A 24,155-nucleotide genomic window follows, 5' to 3' on the forward strand; every position below is an offset into this window, starting at 1 on the left:
CACCATAGCAGTAGAAACACACAAGATTACAGAAGTGAAACCAACCAGTCTACAGGAAAACAGCCGCACTGACGGCGCTGCTGATCTCAGAGTTGATGTTTAGTTTTGTAGCGATACAGATGATTTCCCTTCCCAATAATTTGTTTCTATTTCTTTGTTTTTTCTGTTGAAGAAGCTCCAGCTCTTTGTCTTTTTAATTGTGGCTATCCCTGCTCAAACTGACTACCCAGTTATTCTCTTAATTATCCCAAACAAACATCTATTGATGCTTCTGCAAACACAAGACAATGCACTTCCCGTGAGGCTTGAGGATTTTCTTCCTGGGAATATCAGAACTGGCACTCAGTGCTTAGCACAGCAAATATAAAAACTGTCATTACATGGCTGAATCACTACATGGTATCTAAAGCAAAATAGACATTTATACTGAGGAGGTTGATGACCTGTTTTCAGCCAGCAGTTTACTGTAATTGCACTAACACTATGGCAAAGGAAAGTGCCTGGTCTTTAGAAAAAATGTGCTGTGTTAGCAGCACTGGAGCTTTCCTCTCTGGTTTGGACTCTTCTGTCTCCTCACTCCGTCTGACACTACATAATATTCAGATGACGCGAATGAGCTTCTTAATTTGAAAACCATCCAATGCTGCGTGTGCTGGCAGAGGAAGGTGGGACATATTCATGGTTTTCCGGTTAAACGGTGTTTGAAGCAATTTCTGCCACAAATGCCGAGCGACGAGGAATCCTCTCAGCCAGACCTTTGCCTTTTTCTATCCACTGTTAGACACTTTGTTTGGAATAGAAATAACAAAGAAAAAGGAAGTACCTGCACCTATTTTCACACATTACTCAAAGGCTTGGGAGCAGGGGCCTTCTTGGGGACTCATATTAGAAATTAAAGCTGCAATCACTTCTTTTTTGGCCACTTGGGGGCAGCAGAAACAAGCTGTTAAGAGAACATTGACTTATTATATTTTAAGTTGATGGCACTCTTGTTAGCAAACAGCTGCTTATTTACACAACCAGCAGATAGGGAGCGACATTAGCATTCATGTGGAGTCATTTTTCTGGCCATCTGACAAATAGAAGCCCAATATTCACTCTCCTTTTCACTGACTTAAAGGTTTTTGGTCTCCAACATCTCCTGAAGGAAACATCCCCAGGTGACAACATATTATACTTAAATTAAACATGTTTGAAGAATGTACTCAGTACACGTTGTGGTACTGAAGTGGTACTTGTGTACCACTTGAGTAATACTTTAGTATACTCGAAGTGGAAATAGTTGGTAATTTGGCACAACAAGTACAGCAGTGAAAATCTTTTCAAAGTACACTTTATTACTATTTAAAGTAATTTTGGTCTAGTACACTTTTTAAAAGTACTTTGAAATACCACATAATTAGTGTATTTATGTGCAATACATTTAAGGAAAACAGTGAACTGAAAAACGAACTGCAGGGTCAGACGAAAGTTCTGTGAGCAGCTCCTTTTTACGCATAATCATCTGATCTGTTATAGAAAATATCGATTATAGCTGCTTTAATGGGGGCACATAAATGTAAAATCTCTCTTTTTCTCGTTATTAGACTCACGCTGTATGAAACCTAATGTTTTAAAAGTGCTTAAGAAATCAGATGTGTGTTTTCTAAAGACACATCATTCGTGACCCACTTACTGCAGGCCTGCGTTTCTCTTCGCGTCGGAGGCGTGAACGGACCGCCCCTCCGCCAGCGTGCGGTGCGCTCGGTCTGTCAGCCACTCAGGGGTTAAACTGGGAGTTTGCAGCAGTCTCTCCTTTCTGTCCACGGCATTTAGCGGAAAACATCTGACTCCTGCTCGTTTTCCGAAGCTGTGTTTGCTCTTACTCGTTTTGCGCCGGAGCCGCGGAGGCATCACGGGAACAAAAGTCACCGTTTCTACGGCAGGATTTCAACGTCTCACTGCGCGCTTTCCGACAGGTAAGTCACCGCAACTTTTTCCATCCATGCATTCATTAAAGATCCACCGAAGCAGTGCAGGTTGTCGTTTTACAGCAGTTTCAAAAATCCTTTCTGAGTTCGCCGACAAAAAAAACCCATAAAATGACTCCAAGTGGGTTTGTGGGAGCTGCTCCTCAGTCTCAAACACACTTAAAGTCAGTTGTTTCTTTCCAATCAGCGTAGGAAAGCTTCATCACGCTCACAGGAAACGTTCAGTGTTGTCATTTGGGACTCATTTCGTTTCATTTTCATCCAAACATGCTGGGATAACAAACACCATCAAACCCTTTTCTCCCTCTGTAGCTCTCTGCAGAGCTCCCTCTCTGTCCAGCTGCAGCTCTGTGAACAAACATCTTTTTAATCTGGTTTGCAAGAAGTTTTCAAGTTGCGTCTCCTTTCCACACACTTACATGTCTCCAACCTAGTTTGAGTGCACAACACTTTTCATTTTGGATGAAAGTGGCTGCATGCCCTTTGTGTTCACAGTGGGCCTGTGGTATTTCACCATCTCATTCACTTGCAGACTGAGTCATTCCCTCTGATTTCCTCCAGATGTGCAGTAGTTTACGTTTCCTGATGGCTCAGGATTGTGACATTTCTGCCCTTGCGCTGCAGTTATTCTGCTGACAAATAGAAATTTACACTTCTTTTTTGGGACCTAGTGCTCCTTGTGTTTGTGACACTGTTGGATGTAAAAAAAAATCTTCAGATTTCTCTTCTCATCCCTCATCTGGCGGTGGTGGCTATCTTCTGTTGTTAAAATGTAATCCTTTAACTCAATGAACAGCTGACATTTCACCCTTTTTATTAGCCTGTGTGGGACTCTGACACTGTTTTGAGTTGCAGGACTAGTGCAGTCATGTGTCACGCTGGTGTAAATGGAGCATCAACAAGTGTTTAGCTTTATGTCTTGTTTTTCTTCGCTTCCTCGCACAGCAACAAAAACAGCATGTGTGTCTCCATCCCTGGCAGGAATTTAAATGCCACCATGGGGAACCAAACATACCCTGCCTGTTTCCTTGACTGCAAGGCTGGTGCTGGTGGATGAAATGAAGTTTTTATTGTTTTACAGCTGCACAGTAGCTCTTGGTGACGTAGTCCTTATTGGAACAGGTATTAAAATGAATACATAACGAGGAGACATCCTCAATTTAAAAGCCAACTTTGCACCCTCTGTTTTGAATAGGTGCTCATTTACGGAGTCTGGATACTTGTGTCAGGCTCTGTCGTGGCGAAGTAACAGCTGGCACAAACCTGAGTGCACTCAGTGACCCTTCCGTTATCTCATCATGTATGGCCCCCATTTCCTTTATGAATTAAACAAATTTCCTGCCTGATTGATATCCTCGTAAACAATGCCTCTTGGCCGGACTGTGTTTTTTGAATTTGCATGATCACACAGGTGCGTTTGGATTCTTCACCTGTGAGCCTCGTTTTACCCTGATTCTCACATTATCAGCGAGGGAGCGTTGTGGGTAAATGATCATTCCAGAGGCTCCAATTTCCGTCTGTACTTGCTTAGCTGGGCATCACGAGATTTTTTGCTCTGCTAGCGTAAGATTAACCTCAGGTAATTGCTCAACCTTTGCCCGCTTTCAACCTTTGCTCTGTCCTACAGTATTCACATCTCTTTACACTGATATTCTAGGCAGTGTAGCCTCTGGAGCTGGTCCTAAAGGTATGTACGTTTCACACAGAGCCATGTTTGCAGTGGTTTTATTCCAGCGGTTTTGTGGAGCAGGACTCCTTTTTGTCTGGCTGAATGCATCTGATTGTTACCACTTTGTTGTGATTGCTTGATTCATTAAGAGACTAAGTGGAGTGATGCATCCACATTAGGTAAGTGGAGGAGAACCTGGTGAATCTCAGCTGCCGTGTCGTCGGCTGCGATCCACTGCGCTGTTGGTTTTGTCTCATGTGACGTGGCCTTGTGTTTCCTGCGCTGTAAATGCAGAGGTATTCATGAGTGATGTCCAGAATGTTGGCAGACAAATTGATGGTGATGTTTTTTATGATGATGATGTGCAGATGTATGGCTAGCATGTTGCTCCTGAGCCGCACTTAGCACAGCTCACTGATTTTGGATGGAATTTTTATGGGTCTGACAAATCACATGATGTATGATCACAGAATGTGCTTTTCTTTGTCCATCTGTGCAGTTGTAGTGGTACCTTGTTATTTGTCTTAATTATCCCCCCTAAACAAAGCTCAGTGGCAGCAGAAATGTAGATTTAAGAGGTGCAGGACCTCGAGGTCCTTAAGGATAATTTACTCTAATAACTGACGCAGCATGTGTACCTCAGGGTTAAAGTGTGTCTTCTCTGTTCTCATCCTTGTGAGTTTTATGGCTTGTGTTGTCTTATGCTTCTGTCAGAAGGGTGTTTCTGTGGTTGTAAATGATACTGTGGATTGTTAAGAGAATATGATTGTTTATGATGTGCAAAACAGTCTTTTCTGCAGTAACTTGCAAAACCTTTCTGGCAGTAACAACTAATTGCAGCCCTTCAGAGTCCAGTATCTTGTGTGCCGTTTCACCAGGAAAGAGTGTATTAACTGGTGTCCTTCTCCTTTTTCTCTCTCACCACACGCACCGTCCCACTTCACTTTTTCTGCTCCAGACAAATAACAAGAAAAGTATGTGTGGGTGTTGAGGACTCATCTGTTCAGTTGACCTCGCCGCCTCTGCACGCCGAGCCGCCGTCTGCTTTGCCCCCTGACTGTCCACTCCTCCAGCGAGGCTCACTCCACGCCATGTCTGCAGAGGTGGAGAACAGCGCTCCCGTCCCCGCCGATCCCAGCGTCGCGTCCCCGTCCACGACCTCCACCTCCAACACCCCTCCCACCTCCCCTTCCACATCCAAGGTCCCATTCAAGAAAGAGAAGAAGAAGGGTGAGTGACAGACGGCGCCGTGATGATGGTTGTGATTATGATCAAGACTTTGGATTAAATGTCAAGATTTTCTGGTCTTATCTTGTAGCTCATAGTTTTCATGTTTTTGCAGTCGCAGAAAAGACAGATGAGTACCTGCTGGGCAGGTTTAAAGGGGACGGTGTGAGGTACAAGGCTAAGCTGATTGGCATCGATGATGTCCCAGAAGCCAGAGGAGACAAGATGTGCCAGGACTCCATGATGAAGCTTAAGGTGCAGCACGGGACCTTTGACTGTGCACTGATATCTTTATGATTCATGAAATATCGAAGAGATTTTAAAGCTGGTTTCTTTAATGTTTTTCAATCACTAATTCATTAATTATGTGGTGGGTGTTTTGGACACATACAGGAACATCACCGGCAGCCTATGTGCTGTAGACGTGTCCTCACAGCAGAGGGCGACAGTGCACACAGAATGTCCAGATATTCATTAAGTCAAGTTTCGTTTACTCACAAAAGACAGAAAAACGGAGCAGCATGTGTAATTTATTTTACTCCAGGGTATGGCAGTAGCTGCTCGGTCCCAAGGCAAACACAAACAGAGGATCTGGGTCAACATTTCCATGTCGGGCATCAAGATCATTGATGAGAGATCAGGAGTGAGTTCTGCCATTTCCCTGTGAAGAATAATTAGCTGTGAAGTTTATTAGATTTAGGTGGCTTGCTAATAAAACCTTTGTCCTTGTAACTCAGGTGATTGAGCACGAGCATGTGGTGAATAAGATCTCCTTCATCGCCAGAGATGTTACAGATAACAGGGCGTTTGGATATGTGTGCGGAGCAGAGGGGCAGCATCAGTTCTTCGCCATAAAGACCGCACAGCAGGTAACGCCCACGTTGGCGCTCTGTCACAGGCGCACGTGCCACAGATGACAACAAAGACCAGCGGGCAGCAGTGAACATGTGTCCTTCTGTCACCGCACAGGCCGAGCCGCTGGTCATCGACCTGAAAGATCTGTTCCAGGTCATCTTCAACATGAAGAAGAAAGAAGCAGAGGCCTCACAGAAGGTAACTGTTCGGAGGCATTCGACTTTACACTGGAAAGAGTTTTTTTTTTCTCTTCAAAAGTTGGACAGTGAAAACATTTTCTCTCCGAGAGAAAGGCGTTTTGGTGTGGTCATCGGGGAGGGTTGACAGGGTACACGCTGTACGGCATGTACAGTGCGTCCTGAATGTCAACACTGCCTCTCTGTGCTCTTTCAGTGAATCACATCTTCACACATTCCATTGAAATGATGTGAAATGACACACGCCTCGCTGAATTAAGAAAATAAGTATGAACATTAACAGTCGGCCTCTGTTTACAGGGTGAAAATGGCAGCACTGTGGTTGAGGTAAGTACTTGGAAGCACTTGTTTTCGTCGAGTAGTTCCTCTGACTTTCCCCTCTTAACCTTCTGCTTTTCTGTGTTGTTTTCAGAATGGAAGCGATGCCTTGCTAAGTATGGACGGCCAAGTGAAAACCGCCCAAGTAAGAATTTCTGCTCTGTTGTGTTTGCAGCTCAACATTAAACAAAACACATTTGATTTATAGTAGCTGAGTAAATACAGTATGTTTCTTTCTTTTTTTTTTTTTGACATCCAGCCGGTGGAGCTTGACCTTTTTGGAGACATGTCGACCCCTCCAGACATCCAGGCTCCAAATGTAAGCGTGGTGCCATAGTGCAAAATGTTCCCTTTATCTGGGCAACCTAGTGGGTTTATACTTAGTTCAGGAAGTGTAGCTGAGTATTTACAGTTTACATCTACATGCTGCTTCTCGATCTGATTTAATGTGTTTGTATGAAATTCGTGGCCTCACTGAGCTCCACTCAGCACCTCCGGATCATTCTCTGTGTGTGAACTCAATTCTAAAAAGGGCCTTTTTTGTGTTTGGTGATTGGCCGGAAGTATCAGATTTTTTTTTAGATTTCAGACTTAAATCAAAAGGAAAAGGTCCTTTTAAGAACTGAGTTTATGATTTGTGTGTTCCAATCTCATTGTCGTTCATCAAACTTGCAAAGCTGCTGCAAGTCGAATCTGTGAAGGAGACGTTTCTGTTGACGCTGGTGACACCTGCAGGCCTGCAGTGGTATTGTTTTCCATCACTGTTGCGGGGCCAGTTCATGAGCTCGACAAGCCAGTGCTGACTTCAGCATATTTATATAATGTGCTGTTGTTCAGGATAAAGAAAAGAAAGCGATATTTCGAGGCAGAGATTCTACTGGCAGCAGCTTTAAATTTCATGTCTTTTCACACCATGTGATTCATTTTTCATTGTGTTTTCTTCCTCTGCAGAACTGATTCATAAATCTGTTTTTCTCTCCCACTGTCCCTCTCATGTTAACCAGGACTCTAATGATATTCTCTTGCTGGACTTTTCTGCTGAAGTTGACAGCAATCAGAATTGCATAAAGGGAAACTCCTTTGTAACTTCCTGTGCCGCTGACCGTAGGGTGTCTCCCCAGACAGAGAATCCCTTTTCCTCAACATTTGGCTACTTTCCAACCCCAGACACTGACCCTTTCAGAGACGACCCCCTTTCTAAATCGCCCACTCGGTCGGCACCCGATCATTCACGCATCTCCCTCGCCGCCGCTCATCACCTAAGCAGCACTGCTGGCACCACCAGTAAGACATTTGTTAACGGTGGTTTGAATGGAGACTCTGAACACCTCAGCCAGCAGATAAATGGGTTGTCCAGTAAGACCATGATCCTCGCTCTCAGTAACGGACAGTGGCCACTAGGGGGCAAAATAACTCAGGGCAACACGATTACCATGATGGACGGGAATGAATCTGGACAAGTTCTCTCAACCAAAAACCCATTTTTTGATGCATCTTTGACAACCGCCCCTGTCTCAAATGGCATAAACCATCACCCACAACCCCCCGTGACTAATAGCAAGGATTCAGTAGTCATAAACCCGCCTCCACAGAGCTCTAAGGCCGGACGAGGTCGAAGGAGTGCAAAGGTGAAATTCCACAGCCAGATGAATCATAGTACAGTTGCATGTGTGATGCTTAAAAATGGGTTTTTATGCACATTTTCCAGAGCACGGTTAGTTTGCTAACACCTCCCTTTCTGAGCATTTGGGTTGTGCATTGGTGTCTGACAGGATATGCCAAAAGATGCATTTGGTTAAGATGCAAGGCCAATGATAAGGGACTGCAGTTAAGGGCTTGTGGTGTGGACTCATTCTGTCTTTGTGCATGCACCGGCGCTCACGTGCTTCTCTGTCCGGCTTGAATAAATGACACTTTGACTGTGCTGCTGAATGAACTGTACCCTTTGTCATCTCTGCTCTTAATCTTCTTTCTAACACTCATGCTTCAGTGATAAAAGCACGGGTAAGTGGCAAAGCATGCATACGTATCAATGTTCAGGTAAATACAGTAGTATTTATTTCTAACAACATAATTATAGTGAATAATTTGTTGCTGTTTTTAAAGATTGGTTTAATCTTAGTTTGTAAGTTAGAAAATGACATCAGTGTGGTGCTGCTATACTTCATATTTTTGCTTTATTTTCTGTCAATAGTCCACAGCAAGTGACCTGTTTGGAGCAGAGCTGTTTGCTGCTCCTGCTCATTCTGAAGGGTCATCTGCTTCAGGTGACCTTTTCAACAGCGCACCCGCCAACTCCACTCCCTCCTCCATAGCTGCTCTGGGTAATAAACAACAGTGGAACTTGGTGTCTTATTCAAATATTCAGAAGCTGTTTCGGATTTACTTTCCATTCCCTTTAAACTTTCGTATTCCTTTTTCTTTCAGGGAATCTTCAGTTGGGTCCTCCAGCTGCCACAAGTATCCCCGCTGCAGGCATGTGGGGAGCCTCCACTGCAGCACCCTCCATGTTCCCCATGCCAGGAGTGACTGCTCCAGGCCCTGGGCTCAGCTTCCCACAGCCATCTGCCTTTGGTGGTCCACCCATGCCACCCACAGCCTGGGGCCAGCAATTGCCACCTCAGTTTGCCCCACCTTTATCCCCACCCCACATCTTCTGCCAGCCACCAGCGGCCGGGCCAGGCTGGGGTCAGCCGACCAACCCCTTCCATTCTGGTCCATCACGCCCCCCTCCTAGGCCACCTGGTAAGGAGGCAGCTCCAAAGATAGAGAACAGTGCCTTCACAGCTTTGGACCCCCTTGGAGATAAAGAGAAGAAGACTGGAAAGGACATGTTCAAGGACTTCCAGCTTGCCAAACCCCCTGCCATCCCAGCGAGGAAAGGCGAACTAGGGTCCAACTCTGCTGCAGCCCCCAGCAGCAACAAGGAGCAAGGAGCATTTGATCAGTACTTTTCCAGTAAAGTGGGCTTGGCTCAGGATAGTGCAGATCATGATGACTTTGATATCAATCAAATGTCAGCAGGTGTTAACGGTAAACTGCAGTGCATGTCGTCAAAATGATGCAAGCAGACACATAAATGCCGGTGAGATCCGTCACTAATTGTGTGCTCTGTTATCGTGTTTAGATGTTCCTAAACCAGCTCCTGCTCCAGCTGCAGCTCCAAGCTTTAACCCTTCTGCTCCCAGTGCAAACAGTCAGGACATGTTTGATGAAGCATTTGGGGCCCCAGACTCCAGTCCGTTTGGAGTGCCGCCTGTAGCTATGGTACAGAGATTCACACAGATTCACACAGATGCATATTAACACTACGTCAAGTATCACAGCATCATTTGTAATTTTCACTTTTTTTTCTTGATCTTATAGCAGACACCCGCTGTTGGTCAGACTTCTGGTTCAGCAGCGGCTTTTGGCGATCCTTTTGGAAATCCCTTTGCTTGACCGTAACTTTGTCCATAAGTAAGTATGTGTTCATATTTGTTTAATCCTTAATTGAATTTATATATACTCTGTTTTCACTCTTTATCTTCTCTCTGCCCTCACAGTTGAAATGGAGCTAATGGAGATCTTGACATCAAATAACATCTTCGGGACGAGCTGCTGCAGCGTGCGCAAGACAATCCAAATGATGAACTCTTCTAACTCTTGTCCCTGACCCACCCTTCTTTTACACCTCCACCTCTGATGTTTTTTTTCTGTCCAATCAGTAGTTCCCTTCTTTCTAAAGACCACTGATCAAAGAAGTAAATGTAATGTCATGATCTGCTGAAGAAAGAAATGTGGTGTGGGTGTGAGAGGGTTCACTGCTGATGCTGTCTGTGTTAAAGAAATAAAAGAATTCAATCATAACGCTGCAAGGTGTTCACAAGTCCATCGCCTTCTTCAGACTGAATTAGCGAATCAACAGTTTGCAGTTGGCTGGAGGTTCAACAGTCCAGCAGATAAGCTGTATGATACAAGAAATGTAAAGGTCAGAGTTCTGGCTGCAGCCGCCAAACACAGATGGTGTCCAACTTTGTTCTGTTACTACTCTCAAAAATGTGTCTGTAGGATTTGTCTGTTTATTACATATCATGTAATTTAGACACAGTCGCTGGTATGGGATATTTCTGGGATGAACCACTGGTCAATGTACTCACATGAAAAAAAAGCATAGCAGCTCAGAAATTTACGTCTTTATGAAACCAACAGGAAAAATTAGGTAGTTTTGCAGTAACCTTTGAAAAAATAATAATATTCAGATGTTCAGATACAATAGCACAGTGTAAAAATGCTCTATTATAAGTAAAATGGAGCAAATAGTACAACATAGATACTATGTACTTTGAAAATGAACATTTTACATACAAAACACACAATCAGCTCATATAATGTGATTGATTTTATCAATAAAACTATTAAGGCTACTCATAGGTTACTTCTTGATAATCCAGTAATTTGATGTTTGAAGTACATTTTCTTTCTAATACTCATGTACTTTCACTTAAATTATAAATGCTTTTACTTTTAATGTAGTATTTTTAGGTTTGCGTACTGTTATTTTTACCTAAATAAAACACCTCAATAATTCTTCCACCACTGAGTATTACATTTCCATTGTAATGCTTAGATTACTTGAGAGAAAAGGCCACTCTTGCCTATAGACTGTATGATATTACCTCATCCAGGTCTTTGACTACATTACCCACAACCCCTTTCACGCACGAAAATAATACGTCACGAAAAACATGGCGGATTAGTTTGTGCATGGGGTCCTCTGCTTGCCGCTCGTCGTCGATAAATGAAAGCTTAGTTCTCCTAGCAAACAACACTTTCTGGAGCAGGTACGTTGTTCCCCGCAAAATAAGACGCACGGAAACGTAATAATGTTATAAATGTAGCTGCTTTAGCTTCTCAATGTTAGCAATAGGACGGTCCAAGTCGGAAAGACTCGTATACTAAAAGTGTTGACAAGCGACTTTGAGCGCAGCTTTGGGCACTTTTCCGCTCGTTTTTGCCCTTTTTTGACGCCTTTCATTATGTCTTACACTGTTTTGAATAAGGTGTGTTATCTTATTAAACCTCTGGATATTAACTAACAGTTTCAAACGGTTAGCTAACGGCTTCAGCTGTCAACGTCACTAGCCCTGTCAGTTGAATAACGTTAGCCGACAGTAACGTTAAGTTATGGAATACATGAATGTGCTCTTGCTAGCTCTACAGCAGTAAGACATTGTTTTTAGCGTTGTGTCTGTATTTAGCTAATGCAGCACTTAACGTTACACGTTAACGTCCGTTTGTAAAAGACCTTTTGGTGCTCTTGCAAAGCCCAGTTAGTTACTGTTTTACAATTACAATTTCGTTAGTTTTCACTGAGCTTGAACTAGCAAAATAACACATGATTCAATGCGTTTTTCAGAACATTACAATATGTTTTATAATCGCTGTATTTTGAGTAAAATAACCATTATGATATAGTAGCAAATTCCAAGGGTGAAAGAAGTTACTTAAGATCCTGTACTTAAGAAATAGTAGAAATACTATGGTCTGAAGTTACTCCATTACAAGGAAAAGTCCTAATATTAGAAACGGTACTGAGGTACAATACTATCGACAAAAGTAAAAGTACTCATCATGCAGAGTGGCTCCTTTCAATGTGTTTCATTATTGGAGAATATTAGATTATTCATTTTTATCACTAACAAATACATGTAAGAGTATTGTAATGTTGTAATTCATCAATGTGGCGTACTCTCTACTCTAGCGGAAAGGTAATACTCCATTATATCTTATATAAGCATGTATCAGAGTCAGCTTTATTGGCCAAGTGTATGTACACAGGAAAAAAAGACCAAAAAGTGCACAAATATAAAATAAACAATGTACTCAAAGAATGATGTGACAATAAACAATATATACAATAACATTTACAATGTGCAGGTGTTTATGTTGACAGTGTCAGTGAATGATGAATGCGCGTTAAAAACTGCATTCATGGATTGTTTTCAGGTCAAAATGTTTCGTCGGTCAAGATTCAGTATTCGGCCCAACGTCGGCACAGCAGGGAGAACAGCAGCAACGCCTCAGGAAGCCCCTTCAGTAAACCAGGAGGCCAGTGAGACCCCCAAAGATGTCAGTGAGAGCAGCGCTGCTACTGCTGTGACTGATAACAAGTCTGCTGTCTCCCCATCAGAAAAACCCTCAGCCTCTGGGTGAGTGACAAGAGTTAAATGGCTTCTAAAATTGTTTTTATTAAAACTTTTTTTAATGTATAACAACTATTCTTTCTACTGTTTAGGGATGGTAATGATCAAAATGGGGAAGGAACCAGCTCCTCAGCAGCAGTCCAGAGAAGGAAGCGGTTTTCTGTCAAGCCCAAGGTGGCCCCAGGTCGGCCCTCCACCCTTGCTCGGACGCCAAAGTCCCCCGTCAAGGCAGTCTCTGAAACTCATGTGGAAGCCTCAGACCTTGACAAGCCAACAACGTCCAGCCAAGCTGAGACTCCAGCAGCCCCTCCGGGACTCCAGTCCCCAAGGCGACGGAGAACTTCAGAAGACAGCAAGCAGCCCAAAGTGCAGCCGAAACCCACCATCGTCTCTTCTGACATTTCAGGACCTGCAGCTGTTCCTCCAGCCGAGGACTCGCTGGAACAAAGCCATCTAACAGCGGACAGCGGCAAACAATTAGAAAGCACATCAGGCAGTCAAGTTAAAGAAGTTCCTCCCAGATTACCAGATAAAGTCCCCCCCTCTCTGCCGGACAAAGAAGCCATTGAGATATCGGAGAAAGCCAAGACTCTGGTGTCATCGAAGAGCGGGCTTTCACTGTCACCACCGGCGCTCTGTTTGAGTAGACTCTTGAACAACCCGTCAGACTTGCAGAGGATTGCAAAGGCCCGAAAGCTCAGAGAGCTGCTCAGACATGAGATGCACAAAGAAAAGGTGAGATGCTTTCCCTCATTCTCTTCACTCTCCATGTTTAGTAACATGTTGATTAGATATATACGGTTACATATGTCTTCATTCAGTACATTAAAAGCGTGCTATCATTTGATGTTGCAGAAAATCAAGAAAGCTAAGGCACGTGCAAAGGAGTATGATTTAGATCCTGCTAAAATGACCATGAGGGATCTTATCCGTTATCTGCCGCTGTCTAACCCCATGACGTAAGTGTCTCCTCTGCAGTTGAGTCAAGCTTGTGTAACATTTAATCTTTCCCTCCAGTGATAATGTTTCCTATCGATTATCCTTGAACTTACGTGACACTAAGTGTTTTTTTTGTGCTTCCTTGTCTTGTGTGACTATAATTTGCATTTTTTCCAGATCTAGTTTAGAAGACAGAGCTCCAGAGAATGAGACTGTGGTCCCACCTTCTCCTGGAAGAGAAGAGTGAGTTTATCCCTCCAGCTTCTAGTTTTATTGATGTTGTACATCGTGGGGAATAAATTGATAAATATATTATTCAAATTTCTATGTGGACATCATCATTGACCCCCCCCTCCATCTGCCTGATGTTTCTAATGTCATCCCTGCAGGTCACCAGAGAGAGCGCAGGAGCCTGAAGTCGCCTCTACGGTTGCAAGCCCGAGGGAGGAGGAAGAAGAGGAGGCGGCAGAGGAAGAGCAGGACGACGCAATCATGGTTCCTCAGGTCAAAGTCGCAGAGGATGGCTCGCTGATCATCGATGAAGAGAGGTCAGTAGATTGTTATGAAATGTCACAAAATGCCACCTGGTTAGAAACTGGCCGACAATGTCTACAGATGCCTCCACAGCCTCCTCCAGAGATGTGATTTTATTTCCTTTCAATAAAAGCATTGCTGCGTTATTGTGATATTGGAGATGCTGCAGTCAGTTGTTGGCTTTATCATATCCTCTCAACCTGTGTTTCAGCTTGACAGTGGAAGTCCAGCGAGCCAAAGGGCCAAACCCAGCTCAGGATCGAGACCCCATCTTTGAGCGTGGCTCCACCACAACTTACTCGAGCTTCAGGAAGGGGACCTATTCAAAACCCTGGTCCAGTGAAGGTTGAATTGATAATAAATAGTAATAATTGGCCTGAATTCTAACATTTTTATAGCACACGTCTTCCTCTGATGCCTTCATGTCTTGATTGTGTGCTGTTTTCCACAGAGACAGACATGTTCTTCCTGGCCGTCAGCATGGTGGGGACAGACTTCTCCATGATCTGTCAGCTGTTTCCTCACAGAGCTCGATCAGAGATAAAGGTCGGTGATGAATTCAGACATATGTACCTAGATTTCTACCACATGATATGAAGAAGCAACACTCACAAAAAAATGACTTTGTTTTAATTGCATTGGTTTAAACTTTCAGAATAAATTCAAAAAAGAAGAGCGACAGAATGCCTGGCGGATTGACAAAGCTTTCAGTAGGTTTTCAGCAGGACAGTGTGTTTGGGTTGAATATAGCATGAATTCAGTAAAGCTCCCTGTGCATTTTCTCCATAGATTTTAAAGCAACATTTCCTGTTAATTGTTTTGAAGGAGACAGGCGCAAACTGGACATAGAGTATTTTTCTAAGCTGCTGGAGAAGATTCTGGAAGTTCAGAAAAACAGGAAGAAACTCAAGTCACTTGCTGACAAGAACTCCCCCAAGAAGCGCAAGAGAAAGGCAAAGGGTAACTGTGCCGCCATGCTTTTTTCATTTCGTCTGATACTCACTGAGTTGTGTGTTAATACTTAGCAACTTAAATATTATTCTGGTGCACAGATTTGTTTGAAGTATTAATATTCCTTGTGTGTTCTTATTCCCCCTCCAGGCAAAAAAGCTGAAAAGAAGCTGAGTGATGTGGAGGAGGAAGATGAGGAAGAAGAGAATGAAATTCCTCTCTTAGAGGAGGAAGAGGAGGAGGAGGGAGAGAAAGAGAACGAGGACCTCTGTAATGAGGGAGGAAGCCCTGTTTCTAAGCCTAAGAAGAAGCGCCAACGAAAGAGTAAACAGGACGCCTCGACTGAGGAACCCAATGTCAAGAAAAGCAAAACCGGTGAAAAAAGCAGTGAACGAGGTACGAGAACATTCAGCTATTTTGTTTTTTCCTCAAAAGTTGTTGCAGTTTCTCTTTGTGCTTGATTTTGTTTTGCTTGTTTATGCTCAGATGAGGCCTACATACCCGAAGACGCTGAGGCAGCACTTCCAGAGGACCGCACAGATCCAGACATGTAATGAAACTTGTAAACTGTCGTGTTTTAGTATTTTTCTGCATCTTCAGTTGCCTTTAAAATTCTCTGTTTTGTCCTGATATTCAGGTCTGAAAAGACTGAGAATGTGAATGCAGCCAAGGATCCCGCAATCAAGCCAGCTAAACTCTCACGAGGCAGAGCACCAAAACCGCTGCTGCCTTTGGGCCGGAAGTGGGGTAAAAAAGCTCCACCTCCTTCCACAGATAAAGAGGACGAGAGAGCGAATGACGGAGCCTCTGATGAGCAGGTTATTGTTTCACTTTCAGAGCATCATCAGGTCTTGGTACACATTGTTAATTTGGCTTACTGAAAGCTTTGCTAACCTCGTAGGTAAATAAAGATGCATCACCCATACGGCAAGCTAATAAGAGGAAGTCAGCCGATGATGACATTTCCTCTGAGGAAGAGGGTGTCACCATTCAACCTCCGAGACCTACCAGGTACAATATGTCATGTTTTCACGTATTTCATGACTCCTGTTTTTTATAAGAGTGGTTCATCAGTGTGTGATTTTGTTTTGTAGGTATGGGAGAGTCCCCAAACCCACCAACCTCTTGACTTACGCTGCCAAAGATGATGCACAGTCCTCTGCATCTGAAACCACCGCGGCCTCACCAGCGGGGTCCGCTGCTTCTGCTGCCAAGCCGAAACCCAAAAGCACAGCCAAGAGGGCGAGATCATCAAAGCCACAATCAGCCCAAGAGTCCAAAAAGCCCAAACTCGTCACCCTCTGGGCTTCTCAGTCAGATTACAGCGACGAGGAGAATGAAAGGCAGTGGGAGGAAGAAGAAGAAGAGGAGGAGGAGGAGCAGCACCCCGCATGCAGCTCGAGTAAGGACAGCATTGCCCCTGCGTTTGTTCCTGCCAGCCTGCGCTCGCCACCTCCTGTGATTTCAGAAGTGGAAGAGACTATGGAGGAGGTACGAGAAACAGTTTTCCATCACGTTCTGCACAGATACAAACCACCCATTCATTTTATTTTTGCATAATTCTTATAACAGACATGTTTGTGGTTTTGGCATTTGGTTTTTGTTGTGCATGGTTTTACATTCCATAATTCAAACCCTCCACTCTGACTTCCCCCATCCCACACGTAGCTTGATATCTTGGCCAATATGCCTGATGTGTTGGGCATCTCCCAAGATGCTCTGTGCCCTGATGCCTCATGTGAGCTGGCACAAAATGAGACAGGCACAGCTGAGCCGTGTGAACATCAGTTGGACCTGCTGGTTGTAAGTGTCCAATGCCAAAAGTGTACTATGAGTGAAATTAAACCATTATCCCCAGTTACACTCCTCGTTTTAATAGCATTTCTGAGATCTAACTTAAAAAATCAGTGTGATTTATGTGCGTAGTTTTCGATGCAAAAGAGCCAACACTGATAAAATACAAACCTTATTTTCTTCTAATGTCGTTTGCACACTTAACATGAAGAAAATAAAGAAATCCCAGTTTGAGGAATGATTGTGCAGCCTTTGTATTTCATATTTTATTGAGCTGGACGAGCTTGTGGAGACCTTTTTGTGTCCAGATGTAATCAGCTAACATAGATGTAGAAAGAAAATGACAAAGAAGTGTAACTGGGGCTATTGCAATATGTTTTCCATAAACATCTCATCCTTTCACAACTAGTCTGGCTTATACAGGAAGCTTTTGATGTGAGTCACAATATATTTGTTTTCCTTGCAGGATGTTATAGACTTCCTTTCTTCAGATCACACAGAAGGTACGTTGAAGAGGTGCTCTGAGTAGCTCCCACTGGAAGACGTGTATGTATATGTAGATGGTCGCGAAGTATTAATTTTTCTGTTTGTTTTTTTGTTTTTTTAGTGACTGAGGACGATGGCTATAATGAGGCTGCTCAAACCCTGTTGGCCATCGGCAACCTGGCTCACCTCTCTCAGTCAGCACAGAATCAAACAGCAATACAAGATCACACAACAGGTAAGAGAGGCCAAAATATTCCTTATATTGGAATTGGATATGATTTGTTTTGGATTAAATTACAGTAAATTTAAAATGTGGCTCTATGTTTAATTGCAGAAACAACATCAGTCAGTGTGGAGGAAACCGAGCAACCACACGTCGAAGTAGAGATTGCATCAAAGCCTGATGCACAAGAGGAAGACTGTGCCACTCCTCTAATGTATGCAACTCATGGCCAAGGAGTCACAGAAACACCAGAAGCTGTTGTCACTGTGGAGCTACAAAACACCACAACAGACAATGGTGACGTGCCCATTGCTGAAACCAGTGATCAGAGGACGGGTTCTGATACGGATCCTACACCTCAACTGCAGTCATGTCCAGAGAGGGCAAACAAAAGTTCTCCACAAACCAGGAGGGGACGCTTATCCAAGGTGAAACCCAAACCTAACATAGGCCAAGCCTCAAGGACTGCACATTCAAAATCCCAACCAGAGACGTCAGCAGTAAAGACAAGTGAAGACACAGATGCTCCTGTTCTGTCTCAAGCCACTGAGACACAAGAAACCCCTAAGATAGCAAACGATAGTCCAAAATTGTCAAAGAATGAAATTTCTTCTATTGAAGTCAAACTTAAAGAAGAGCCGTCTGGCAGTCAGGAGACGTCTGTGGATGTTGTGAAATCAGGTGCAGCAGCATCTGATCAGAGTGCCTCTGAAAACCAGAGTCACTGCTCTTCTGGGACCACGTTTGAACCCACTTTGGAACAGGCCACCAGAGACTCAACGAAGACGAGCTGTCATGATCTGGTGACATCCGTCACAGCAGTCACAGAATTGCAAGGGACAACCGTAGATTCACCTCCAGTCCAGCAGAGCAGCGACCATCCTGCCCCATGTGTTTCACCTGCAGGAGACTTACCTGTCAGTCAGAAAGAAGAGGGTGAAGCTGCATATAGTCGCCAGACCAGGAAGAGTCGATTCCAGAAAGTCAAACCCAAACCCAACCTAGCACAGACATCAAGAACTGTACACTCTAAACCCGAAACCATGAAGGACCCCTTACAGAAAGACCCAACTCCACATCCCACATTACATGAAAAAGCAACAGTAGAGGTTGAAGCAGAACTAACTGACTGCACCTTTCCTGAAGAACCAAGTCAAAGCACTGGTCCTGCTTCAGATTTGATACCGCCATGTGATATAGGCTCTAATCTTACACCCACAGAGGAGCTACCAACAACTGAGGGGAAAAATATAAATGTTGAAGTTGTCTGTCAGGAAGAATCAGATGCAGCATTATCAGATTGGAGAGTTTCGGAATACCAGAACTTCCCTGAAGTCCAGGTTGAACCCAGTAGGGAGCAGGCCTTTAGAGACACAAGGCCAGAGTCCACAGAAGAACAACTGGTGTCTCCTGTTGGGACAGCTGAGAGTAGCTGTAGTAATCCGCCACCATCCGACTCAGTAGTCCCAGAGTCACAAGCTGGACAAGCGTCAAACATGGACTCACCTGTCCGAGAGAGCAGCGACCAACCTGCTCCCTGTGATACACAGGCAGAAGAGTCAGCTGTCAGTCAGAAAGAAGAGAGAGAAGCGACATCCACGTCCCAGACAAGGAAAGATCATTTAGAAAGAGACAAACCCATCTCACCGAAGAGCTCAAGAACTGTACAGTCCAAACCTCAAACCACAGAAGACCCCATCACACACGTGCAGCTCGTGGAGAAACCCTCCAGCCCGACCTCACAGACCGACAGCACAATAGCAGACGTGGAGCCAACCTGCAGTTCCACCCCTCCTGGAAAACCAAGTCAGGTTGAAAGTCCTGCTTCAGCTGCATCATCATCATCATTGGAATTATGCTCTACTCATAAACCCACAGAGGAACTGTCTTCAGCCGAGGGCCCAAAGACGGATGTTGGAGGTGCACCAGACTCAAGCTCAGAGGCTTCAGAACAAAATATACCTCAGAGAAGGCGACGCTTCCCCAAGGTCAAACCCAAACCCAATTTGGGGTCGTCCACTCGCACTCCACAGACAAAGCTGAGGTCAAATGACGTCAGTAAACCCTCCGAACCGCTCCACATGGACACGTCTTCAAATGTAACCTCAGAACAACAATCTGTGGACAATAGCGCAGAGAAGGACAACAAGCAGTTGACATCAACACATTATTCATTACACACAGAACTTCTCAGCTCAACAAAGTTACGACCTGCAGAGTCAGAGACGTCGCAGGGTGCGTCCTCCAGTGGTATCGTCACAGCAGCGTCTTCGGTTGCTGAGAGTCAGACTGTGTTGACAGACTCGGTTCTTGACAATAAGAGCAGTGAAAACCCAGCTGAAGGGGAATCCACAGGGGACAGGGTGGAGGCTGGACCTGCTTCCCAATGGGACTGCAAACAGGACTTGTCCATTAGAGCTACAGAGACAAACAACCAACCAACAGATGATCCAACTGCAATTTCAGGAGATGGTTCATCGGAGTTAAAGGTTAAATCTGTGCTGCCAAAGACTACACAGTCCACACCAGAGCCAAAAGACAGCACTCAGCAGCCACGTTCAGAGAATGACTCGGAGGCACAAAGTCAAGATCCAGTCCAGCAGTGTGCTGAAACCACTGAAACAAACCAAGCAGCTGCCAAAAGGTAAGACATGGACCATATGTTCCTGATTCTGTCACCAAAAAGATGGAAGACAATGTAAATATTGTTGTCGTGTCTTATTTACAGCCCAGTGTTTTAAACTACTGTAACAGAGTTTGTTTTCCTCTTGAAGCACTGAAGATAATGAGACAGCTGACTCTTCCAAATCCTCAAGAAAAGCTCCTCTGACTCGTAGAGGTCGACTTGTTAAACCCAAACCCAACCTGGGACGCAGCAGGGACCCTCCACAGCCCCAGAAAGTCCAGAATATAAAACAAGCAGAAGCAGGTTTGACACCTTTTTAAAATGAAAGATCCTTTATCTTAAAGAATGCTGAGCAGATATTCAGGATTTTGCCTCTGCAGCATCTTTTTTGATCAATAATGTTTCTCCACAGACTCTGGTACTCGCTTGGAAGGTGTGGACGCTTCAGCTTCCCAGCAGCCTGTGTCTGAAGTCCAACCTGACGTTCAGGAACCAGCAGAGGGAGCCAGTGAGCAATGTAGCACCCAAAACCCTCCTCCACATGTTGCTGGATCCTCCCTGAGCTGCGAGATACAAGTACCTGAAAGTTGTTCACAGGTAAGACATTAATCAGTGTCAGGATCAGAATCGGCTTTATTGGCCAAGGAAACGCTGCACTCATTGTACTTTAAAATAAACAATATATACAAAGGATGATGAGGCAGTAAACAATATATACAATATGTGCATAAGAAGGATTGTAGAGTAGCTCAACTGAAAAAAATGTTAAAAATGTTGGTTTTAAGTCAGCTGTTAACACTACATGTTGTGATTGAGTGTGCATGAAAACTAGTAGAGGTCTAAACAGCAGCTGAAAGTAATGAATAAATAGTTTAAATAGTTAAAAGTAGTGAATAAGTTGTTGAAACGTCCAGATTCAGTCACTTTAAGTAGCACTACAAACACAAGCCAATCTTACCTAAACTTCAGCTCAGGTAGGTTAATCATATCTTCTTTTCAAATGTTCAAATGAACACATCTGGAGCACGACAGGTGTTGATGATGAAGGGCTAATTAAGTTAATCACACAGGCCTGTGGGGGGAGGTCTGACAGAAAAGGCTCGTATACACCAACAAAACTACACAGAGGCACTGCACCGACGGCGTGGTGTGAAACTCTTATCAAATTTATGGATTAAACTTCAAATGTTTCTGATTGTCTTCACAGTCCCAGGATGCTTCAACATCCAGTACAGGAGGCACCCAAAGCCATCCAGGTCTCACACTGTTTACAGACAGTAAGTCCATCAGACGTCGCCGTCCCCTCACATCAGTTGCTTTTTCGCTGTGAGTCGCACACAGTCTTTGCACCGTGGCTCTGGCTGAAACCGCTCTCGCTCTCGCTCTCAGTGCTGTCTGTGCAGGTGCCTTCAGATCCAGATGAACCGTTTTTCATCCTCTCTTTGACTGAGATCCCGGTGTGTTCATCAGGGGAGGTGGTGGACAGCGTGTCTGAGCCCCTCTCTTATCTTCCCGTAACAGACGCATCAGCGCAGCAGCAGAGGTTAGCGCCCGCCTTTTATCAGCTCGCCATGCAGCCGTGGGTCTGCTCTTGTTCCGTGTCTGATTCGACAACTTTTCCTCACCTCAGCAGTGTTCCTGGCGAGGGTTTGGGTTTGGCAGCGAGAGATGGGCCCGTCTCTAATGCCGCTCCGCCCGGGTCCACGGAGGAGAGCGGTGACACAGGCCTCGTCAATGTCAAAGATATCGGACCGGACACAGCTGCGGGTGTAGTAAGTAAAGTTGTAAGGAAGCACTTGTAGCTGAAGTGTGATTAAATATCTGCATTTGTCACACGTGTTCTTTTTCTCACACACACCAGGATTCGATCATGGAGAATCCAGTGGATCCACATGGTAGATTGAGTCCTCCATTCTGTCATTTATTTAAACTAATGCTGAATGTCGTATCAGAAACAGTAAATGTGGATTATTTGTCTTTATGGAACAGAGAGTTCTGCAGTGCAGCCGTCCATATTACCAGAGACTGGAGAGGACAACGATGAGACTGAACGTCCATCCCTGAAGCAGAGGCTGGCGGGCCCTGGGAGAACAGGTATGCAGTAGATAGATACTTACTCATCTCACGCACTCTCAGCAAATCTTCCTCATCGTGTCCCTGTTTCTCTCTGGACCAGCCAAATGGCAGGTTAAGCCCAAAGCTCAGAGGACGAAACAAGCCAGGAAGACCCCGGCTGCCAAGGACGCAGAGCCAATCCCCACCCAGGACTCAGAGCTTCCTGTGCAGCCAAAAGCCTTTGAGGCTGTGCCACAGACAGGAAGTGGTGATTATATTGACAGTGAAAAGGAGACACGAACGGGTGAAGCTGCACAGACGAGGAGGTCCGGCAGTCGGAATAGGTGAGGAAGAACAGTAAAAAAGTCCTTTAATATCAATCAGTTGTAATTAAATTCTAATTCATATTAATTTTCCACTTCCTGACAGAAAACCCAAAGACTTCCCTTCCTTCCTCTCTGAGACAAACAGCACTGCCCCTTCAAGCGATGCTTCACGTGGCACCGCATCTTCTGAGGTCAAAACTCCACCTGCAGCAGGAGGACGATCAGCACCTGTAGCCTCAACGTCACGCGATGTAGCCCCCACACCGGGTCCAGCAGGGCCAGAGGAAACCCACCCAACAGCCTCGACCTCGGCGGAGGCGGACGTCGACCAGCGCAGCCGGCTGTGCTCAGACCAAAGTCCTGCCGCCTCCGCATGCACAGCTGAGGTGAGGCGGGTGCAGAGGTGGATGAGGAGTCGCCTAAACACCTCCACACAGTCGATCCCAGCTCATCCTTTGTTCTTCTCTGTCGCAGGTTGCAGCTTCTCAGCAGATCGACAGCATGGACAGCAGCTGTATGGCGGACGAGCCCACCAATGTGTCTCAGTACTTCTTAAGTGACATTTTTACAGACGTGGAGGAGGGATAGAAGCCGTGGAGAGGTGGAGTGAGGAGGAAGTTCTCTTTTTTTTTTGTCTGTAAAGGTTAATTTATAACTAAGACTTTCGTTTTTGTTGTTTTTACTGTCAGTCGTAGTAAAGTGAAGCTAAATTTACGACACTGACAGAAGCGTTTTCACTTTCACGAGCACTTTGAGGATGTACAGAAGCTTCAGGTTGGTTCAGAGTCTTTTCCGTTTGCCTTTTCCTCAGCCAGTACTTCACCTCATAAATCTGGAATTGTACTTTATTACCAAACCTCTGGCAAATTTGCTGCGGCCCAAAGAGGTGGCAGCTTTTCAACCTCCGATTCCGTTATTTGGCTATTAGCGACCTGTGAACATGTAAATATTGTACAGTAGCGAACTCTTTTCATATGTTCTGTTAACATAGACCAGAAAAAGCAGATTACTCGCCGTCATGTACAGTTGCATGTTTAAATGTGTTATCTTAACGCCTCTTCTGTGTCATTTTGTGAACATCTTTAATCTGCTCTAATCTGAAACAATTTATTTTGTTTTTATCTAACAAAAAAGGATGTCTTAGTTTTTTTTTTCTCATTTAGTAAAATAGCAAATTCAGGCCACAAACAGCAGAGACTTGAAGGGTCTAGTGCACGTTGTACTGTGTATATAGTGTAGATGAGGTGAACGCTCAGCGGTCCGTGTACAGAGACGCAGCACTCAGATTATTTGATACTTGAAGCGAAAACACGTGATGTCTTATCCACCTTCAGTGTTTCAGTAGTTCATCGAAAGTAGAACGTGGGAAGATTTAAGATCTGAATAAAACAGATTCTTTCACCAACACTTGATCCAGTCTTTCATCAATAGTTTGATTGTTGATTGATAGGTTCACTGGCTTCTGATCAAACTAAACATTTTAATTGTAGCAGTGTGTGTCAGACATCACCTGCGGCTGTCAGCTGACAGGTAGCTGCCACACTGACGTGGGAGAATAATTATGTTCCTTTGTTTAATGAAATCATTTGTTGGATTCAGTGTAATCGTGTGTAATATAATTATTATTATTTTTGAATGTAGAGCTTCTTAAACCCCAGTTTGTGCCTCTCATGTAGTACAAAATTAGCCACAGTACAGCTGGAACCATGACTGTTGAGACGTTTTCTTAAAGTAGCCAGAAATGACACAAGCATGTGCTGAACGCATGAGGTGATTCAAAGGTGAAATGAACCTTAAATT

General features: G+C 44.4%; 2 protein-coding genes across 6 annotated transcripts; both read left to right on the top strand.

Annotated features, from left to right (window-relative positions):
• The first annotated feature begins 1,757 nt into the window (after window positions 1-1,757).
• Window positions 1,758-10,085, top strand: dab2 (DAB adaptor protein 2). 3 transcript variants are annotated; one of them, XM_076758845.1, is made up of 15 exons: window positions 1,822-1,958; window positions 4,598-4,869; window positions 4,982-5,121; window positions 5,411-5,509; window positions 5,604-5,735; window positions 5,836-5,919; window positions 6,219-6,245; window positions 6,331-6,381; window positions 6,496-6,555; window positions 7,241-7,864; window positions 8,431-8,560; window positions 8,664-9,269; window positions 9,364-9,503; window positions 9,603-9,695; window positions 9,782-10,085. In XM_076758845.1, exons 2-14 carry the CDS (start codon window positions 4,731-4,733, stop codon window positions 9,675-9,677), a joined length of 2,307 nt encoding a protein of 768 aa, XP_076614960.1. In that variant the 5' UTR covers window positions 1,822-1,958; window positions 4,598-4,730; the 3' UTR covers window positions 9,678-9,695; window positions 9,782-10,085. The 3 variants fall into 3 exon arrangements, with proteins under 3 accessions (XP_076614961.1, XP_076614960.1, XP_076614959.1); XM_076758846.1 differs by lacking the exon at window positions 7,241-7,864 and having other exon boundaries at window positions 1,758-1,958; XM_076758844.1 differs by lacking the exon at window positions 1,822-1,958 and having other exon boundaries at window positions 4,601-4,869; window positions 9,606-9,695; window positions 9,782-9,920.
• An 857-nt stretch (window positions 10,086-10,942) lies between these two features.
• LOC143338191 (uncharacterized) lies at window positions 10,943-23,762 on the top strand. Of its 3 annotated transcripts, none has more exons than XM_076758418.1 (29): window positions 10,943-11,059; window positions 12,225-12,427; window positions 12,514-13,156; window positions 13,277-13,380; window positions 13,538-13,603; window positions 13,750-13,908; window positions 14,106-14,239; window positions 14,346-14,440; window positions 14,550-14,604; window positions 14,720-14,854; window positions 14,996-15,241; window positions 15,332-15,395; window positions 15,483-15,663; window positions 15,747-15,856; window positions 15,940-16,336; window positions 16,514-16,648; window positions 17,106-17,142; window positions 17,247-17,360; window positions 17,460-19,992; window positions 20,123-20,277; window positions 20,387-20,571; window positions 21,182-21,251; window positions 21,364-21,517; window positions 21,605-21,746; window positions 21,836-21,869; window positions 21,964-22,068; window positions 22,151-22,373; window positions 22,459-22,741; window positions 22,830-23,762. In XM_076758418.1, the coding sequence occupies exons 2-29, from the start codon at window positions 12,231-12,233 to the stop codon at window positions 22,941-22,943; spliced, it is 6,870 nt and encodes a 2,289-aa protein (XP_076614533.1). In that variant the 5' UTR covers window positions 10,943-11,059; window positions 12,225-12,230; the 3' UTR covers window positions 22,944-23,762. The 3 variants fall into 3 exon arrangements, with proteins under 3 accessions (XP_076614533.1, XP_076614534.1, XP_076614535.1); XM_076758419.1 differs by having other exon boundaries at window positions 21,608-21,746; XM_076758420.1 differs by lacking the exon at window positions 16,514-16,648.
• The last annotated feature ends 393 nt before the right edge of the window (window positions 23,763-24,155 follow it).

This window comes from Chaetodon auriga, chromosome 19 (genome assembly GCF_051107435.1).
Source record: "Chaetodon auriga isolate fChaAug3 chromosome 19, fChaAug3.hap1, whole genome shotgun sequence".
In the NCBI taxonomy this organism is placed as follows: Eukaryota; Metazoa; Chordata; class Actinopteri; order Chaetodontiformes; family Chaetodontidae; genus Chaetodon; species Chaetodon auriga.

What these genes read in the sequence shown, in the direction of transcription:
- dab2 (XM_076758845.1), top strand. Translation starts at nt 4,731, where the DNA reads ATGTCTGCAGAGGTGGAGAACAGCGCTCCCGTCCCCGCCGATCCCAGC. An exon ending in ATGGCAGCACTGTGGTTGAG is followed by an intron (nt 6,246 to 6,330) that starts GTAAGTACTTGG and finishes TGTTGTTTTCAG; the next exon opens with AATGGAAGCGATGCCTTGCT. An exon ending in GAGTGCCGCCTGTAGCTATG is followed by an intron (nt 9,504 to 9,602) that starts GTACAGAGATTC and finishes TTGATCTTATAG; the next exon opens with CAGACACCCGCTGTTGGTCA.
- LOC143338191 (XM_076758418.1), top strand. Translation starts at nt 12,231, where the DNA reads ATGTTTCGTCGGTCAAGATTCAGTATTCGGCCCAACGTCGGCACAGCA. An exon ending in GAAAAACCCTCAGCCTCTGG is followed by an intron (nt 12,428 to 12,513) that starts GTGAGTGACAAG and finishes TCTACTGTTTAG; the next exon opens with GGATGGTAATGATCAAAATG. An exon ending in TATAAAACAAGCAGAAGCAG is followed by an intron (nt 20,278 to 20,386) that starts GTTTGACACCTT and finishes GTTTCTCCACAG; the next exon opens with ACTCTGGTACTCGCTTGGAA.